We start from the raw sequence: 5,646 nt of genomic DNA on the forward strand, positions 1-5,646 counted from the left end.
GCAACTTACTCCATCGCAGATTAGCTAAAGACCGGCGTTTACAATGCCAGTCTTTAGTAAATCTGGCCTCTGTGCTTGCTTTCTCTGTAAACTTATTGGGGGAAATTTATCAAAAGCTGTGTAAAGGAAAATTTGACCAGTTGCCCATAGCAACCAATCAGATCGATTCTTTCTTTCTTTTTAAAAAGAGCCTCTCAAAAATGAAAGAAGCGATCTGATTGGTTGCTATGGGCAACTGGTCAACTTTTTCTCTGCACAGGTTTTGATAAATCTCCCCAATTGACTTTCTGAATAAAATGAACAAAATATTTATAGCACTAGCACTAAGTTTAGACAACCTTATTCTGTTCATTGGAGAATAGCTGTCTGATTATTTTGGCAAAGGAATTTTTCATTTCTTGATTCCTTAGGCTGTATATGATTGGGTTTGATATTGGTGTCACTACAGTGTAGAGTAAAGAAAGTGTTTTGTTCATGTTGTAAAAGTGTTCTTGTTTTGGGGCAACATATATTGCAATGAGTGACCCATAATACATAGACACCACTGTTAGGTGAGAACTGCATGTAGATATGGCTTTCTGTTTGCCCGTACTTGAGGGAATTTTGTTAATGGTTTTGATAATAGAAAAATAAGTGAAACAAACGAAAATCAAAGATGGCACTACGACCACCACAGAGAATGTTTTTGTTTCAAGGTCAACCACTGTAGTATCGAAACAAGATAATTTTAAAACTAGAAGGAAATCACAAAAATAATGGTCAATAATATATGGGCCGCAGAAGGTTAGCATAATTACAAGGGTGCTGGATGCCATGGATAATATAAATCCACCAGCCCACGCTCCTGTGAAGAGTTTTGTGCAGAGCTTGAAGTCCATAATTGTGTAGTATTGGAGTGGGATGCAGATAGCTAGGTAACGGTCGAAGGACATTATAGTGAGAAGAAGGCATTCTGTTACAGAGAGGCATCCAAACAGGAATATCTGAATGAAACATCCTTCCACAGATATCGTTCCATCTTCGGTCAAAACGGCACTAAGCAGGTTTGGGAAAATGTTAGAAGTAAATATGATCTCAACAAATGACAGGTTACAAATGAAGATATACATTGGAGAGTGAAGGATGTGACTGGTAACTACAATGGCAATAATCAATGTATTTCCTGCCAATGCTAAAAGATACATCACCAGGAAGAAAAGGAAAATGATCATTCTACCATTATGAACGCCTTGAAATCCTTGAAGATAAAATTCCCAGTTTAGTGTTTTGTTACTTTCCATCATGTGTACTTTGGCAAAACTATTACAGAATAAGACAAGCAAAAAGTTCATGATTCCTCCAGAAAAATAAAATAATACAAGTTATAGTCATCCCAATAGTAATTATTTTTAATATATACTAAAATCTGAGTGATTTCTTCCTGTAAAACAAATTGTATTTCCATACATCTATCGAGCTTCACGCATTCACTTACTCTGTCCAACCACTGTACCGACCTTGTTCTTACAATTTTAATTCTGTCTTTACTGTCCTTCTAGAATATTAGTGCAAATAACTTGTTTTGGGAGAAAAATATATATAGGAGGGGATTTATCAAGACCAATATCTCACATGCCACTCTTAAGTAAACCCCCCACAAACATTCAAAAACCCTTTTTGAATTCTGCCTAGTTCTGTTAGTTATGATGAAGACATACAATCCATTTATTGTTGCTTTTCTTCGAAAGATAATTCCCATGAAAACCCTACAATGATTGGGTGGGTTTATTTTTTTTTATCAAAACTAAATGAGTTATATCTCTTTTTGTCTGCTATGAAGTCTACATTCAGTGTCTCCTAAAATGTTGTCATTATCTAATATCAATAAATTATGTAATTTCAAATAAATAGGTACCATAGTTCTGTCCAAATAATGCCCCATACCCCCTCCCCACCCAAACAAAAGAGAAAGTGCTACACAGTTCCCACTAAAAAGTGCCATGTTGTTAACACATTGCAGTGCCTTAATAATACTATGAATTTTTTTCATGTCATTCATTATTAATGCCTGTATTTTACATAAGTATTAATACTAACAACAGGGAAACTTCATCACAAGACATCAGGAAGGAGAGGTTACTCAGTGAGTTGGTGGTTCCAGAACAATTGCCCTTTTGGCTCATGCTATAATAAGTCCTGTGTGGTATTATGGTTTATTAGGGTGTCCAACAATACACTATTCCATATAATTTGTTATATATATATATATATATATATATATATATATATATATATTTACTTGAGAAATGTATATTACATATTTACCTCATAAATGTTTAGAAGATTTACTAAAGTGCTCTGGTCTTTGCTTGTGATGGATAATTCTTAAGGAGCTATAGCCATGACATGTTCTAATGAAAAACATATGTGAATATATTCCTTCTACAGGAAGAAACAAACCTGTAAAATTGAGCCAATCTTATATATAATCAATTTATTTCAATGCACTTGTGACACAAACATCTTTGTCAGGGGAAGGATCCAGCTATAAAATTATTGCCATCTCTAGTGATTTCAAGCCCTTAATACACAGCGGCATTGTTGTGCAAATTAACAGATGTGTCCCGTTTTGGCTGTTATTATTAGCAGTTTATGTTAGCTGTTATTAGAGATGAGCAAACTTTTCAAAAATTCGATTCGGCTGATTCGCAGAATTTTTCGGAAAAATTAGTTTCGATCTCAATTTATTTGCGGCGAATCTATATTAAAAATGGCTATTTCTGGCCTACAGAGAGCCTCAATAGTGGTGTAGAACACTTTTCTGTGTTCTAACACGCATATGGAGTGTGCTGGGGTAGTGAAATAATACTGTTATTCAGTATGACATGCAGATTACCGGCATCGCTTTTAGAATCACTGCCGCAGAGCGGCATAATGACAGAGCCTGGAGGTGGCATCAGTATGAGGAGACCTTATAGTGGCTAAATGACACAGCGTGGAGGTGTTGGCAGCATGAAGAGACCATATAGTGGCTGAATGACACATCATGGAGGTGTTGGCAGCATGAGGAGACCATATCGTGGCTGAATGACACAGCTTAGATGAGGCTGAAGCATGAGGAGACAATATAGTGGCTGATTGACACAGCGTGGAGGTGGTGGCAGCATGAGGAGACCATATAGTGGCTGAATGATACAGCGTGGAGGTGTTGGCAGCATGAGGAGACCATATGTGGCTGAATGACACAGCGTGCAACATGAGGAGACCATATAGTGGCTGAATGACACAGCGTGGAGGTGTTGGCAGCATGAGAAGACCATACAGTGGCTGAATGACACAGCTTAGATGAGGCTGAAGCATGAGGAGACCATATAGTGGCTGTATGGCACAGCATGGAGGTGTCGGCAGCATGAGGAGACCATAAAGTGGCTGAATGACACAGCGTGGAGGTGTTGGCAGCATGAAGGGACCATATAGTGGCTGAATGACACAGCGTGGAGGTGGTGGCAGCATGAAGAGACCATATAGTGGTTGAATGATACAGCGTGAAGGTGTTGGCAGCATGAGGAGACCATATAGTGGCTGAATGACACAGCGTGGAGGTGTTGGCAGCATGAGGAGACCATATAGTGGCTGAATGACACAGCGTGGAGGTGGTGACAGCATGAGGAGACCATATAGTGGCTGAATGACACAGCGTGGAGGTGGTGACAGCATGAGGTGACCATATAGTGGCTGGATGACACAGCTTGGATGAGGCTAAAGCATGAGGAGACAATATAGTGTCTGAATGGCACAGCCTGGAGTTGGCAGCAGATGAGGAAACAATAGGGCCTTACAATCTCTAATAATAAAAGAGGAATTGTGAAATTGCAATTGAAGATGTATTGTACCTAGTGCTACCATAAACATATATAGGTAATGTCCTAGGCTCAGCAGCCATCACTAAACCATGTAGTTGCTATATGACACATATAGGAGCAGGCAGCAGCATGAGTACACAAGAGGGATTCACAACACCTAACATTAAAAGGTGAATGTTGAAATCTCTAATGAAGATGCATGTTAGCTAGTCCTACCATCCAAAATGTAAGACATAAGCCCAAAAACATCAGTATGCCAAGTAATTCCTGAAAGACACAGGAGCAGTCTGGAGCAGGCATCAGCAGTACACCCGAGGGTTTCATAACCCCTTACATTGAAAGATCAATGTTGAAATTTCCATTAAGCATGTATTTAGCTCATGCTAAACATCCAATAATTTAAAGCCCAAGCCCAGAAGCATCAATAAGCCAAGTAGTTCCTGAAACACACAGTCAGGAGCGGGCATCAGCAGTACATAACCCCTTACATTGAAATATCAATGTTGAAATTTCTATTAAGCATGTATTTAGCTCGTGCTAAACATCGAAAAATGTAAGGCCCAAGCCCAGAAGCATCAGTAAGCCAAGTAATTCCTGAAAGACACAGGAGCAGTCCGGAGCAGGCATCAGCAGTACACCCGAGGGTTTCATATCCTCTTACATTGAAAGATCAATGTTGAAATTTCTATTAAGCATGTATTTAGCGTGTGCTAAATATCCAAAAAAATTATGGCCCAAGCCCAGTAATTCCTGAAAGACACAGGAGCAGTTAGGCACAGGCATCTGCAGTACACCCATGGGTTTCATAACCCCTTAGATTGAAAGATCAATGTTGAAATCTCAATTAAGCATTTATGTTAACTAGTGCTACCATTACATATATTGAGTTAATATCCAAGTCCCAGCAGCATCAGAAAATGATATATTGGAACTAGAAGAACGTATTGCCCTTTACTCTGACGATATGTTATTGTTTATGGGTGATGTTGCACATTCTATGCCCCCGTTTATGGCCCTGATAGAGAGGTATGGAAGCTATTCGGGCCTTGCCATCAACTGGGATAAGTCTACGATTCTCCCTCTTGATCCCCTTCCCCCTATGCCAATTCTGGTCTCCCTGTGGTTTCCCAATTTAAGTACTTGGGTGTGTTAGTTTCAGCGTGTTCTTCTGACTATGTATCTTTGAATCTTGTTCCCCTACTTGACTGTCGTTCTTGCAAAGTGGCCTCTTGGAGGAAGTTGCCTCTTTCTATGATTGGTAGATCCAACTTAATTAAAATTATACTTATGCCTCAATTTTTATATATCCTGCATAATACCCCTATCTGGATACCCATGAGGTACTTTCTTAGAATTCAATCCCTGTTTAGAGAACTTATATGGAATGGGAAGTCAGCCAGGCTGCGAATGGAAACATTACAATGCAACAAGGAGGCAGGTGGTCTATCTGTTCCCAACCCTTGGTTATACTTTTTGGCATCTCAGGTTCAGCAGTTGAAGGGGTGGGCTCGATATAATACCATGGGGCGTACTGGCAAATTGGTTTCAAGACGATTGGGCAAGGTGACCCCTATCTATTTGCTAGAGATGGCAGCGCAGACTCGACCCCCGGATGTCCCACCTACTTTTGCTCTTATTAGGAAGGTGTGGTTGAAGTTCAAAGCTTTATTGCGGTACCCTCTGTTTGTTACTTTTTCTCCTCTGTGGTTTAATCCTAATTTACCTGAAGTGAACTCGCTACCTGCTAGTGGTCTATGGATTGTTAAGGGGGTTTTATATCTTTCACAGATGTATGACGGGCCGG

General features: G+C 39.6%; 1 protein-coding gene across 1 annotated transcript; it reads right to left on the reverse strand.

The window, feature by feature from the left end:
• Positions 1-329: 329 nt before the first annotated feature.
• LOC130357758 (olfactory receptor 11A1-like) lies at positions 330-1,283 on the reverse strand. Its single transcript, XM_056560512.1, has one exon. The coding sequence runs from the start codon at positions 1,281-1,283 to the stop codon at positions 330-332; it is 954 nt and encodes a 317-aa protein (XP_056416487.1).
• Positions 1,284-5,646: the final 4,363 nt, after the last annotated feature.

The sequence above is a fragment of the Hyla sarda genome, chromosome 1 (assembly GCF_029499605.1).
Source record: "Hyla sarda isolate aHylSar1 chromosome 1, aHylSar1.hap1, whole genome shotgun sequence".
Taxonomy (NCBI): domain Eukaryota; kingdom Metazoa; phylum Chordata; class Amphibia; order Anura; family Hylidae; genus Hyla; species Hyla sarda.

Bases quoted from the DNA above. Each gene is read 5' to 3' on its own strand.
- LOC130357758 (XM_056560512.1), bottom strand. From the start codon at position 1,283: ATGATGGAAAGTAACAAAACACTAAACTGGGAATTTTATCTTCAAGGA.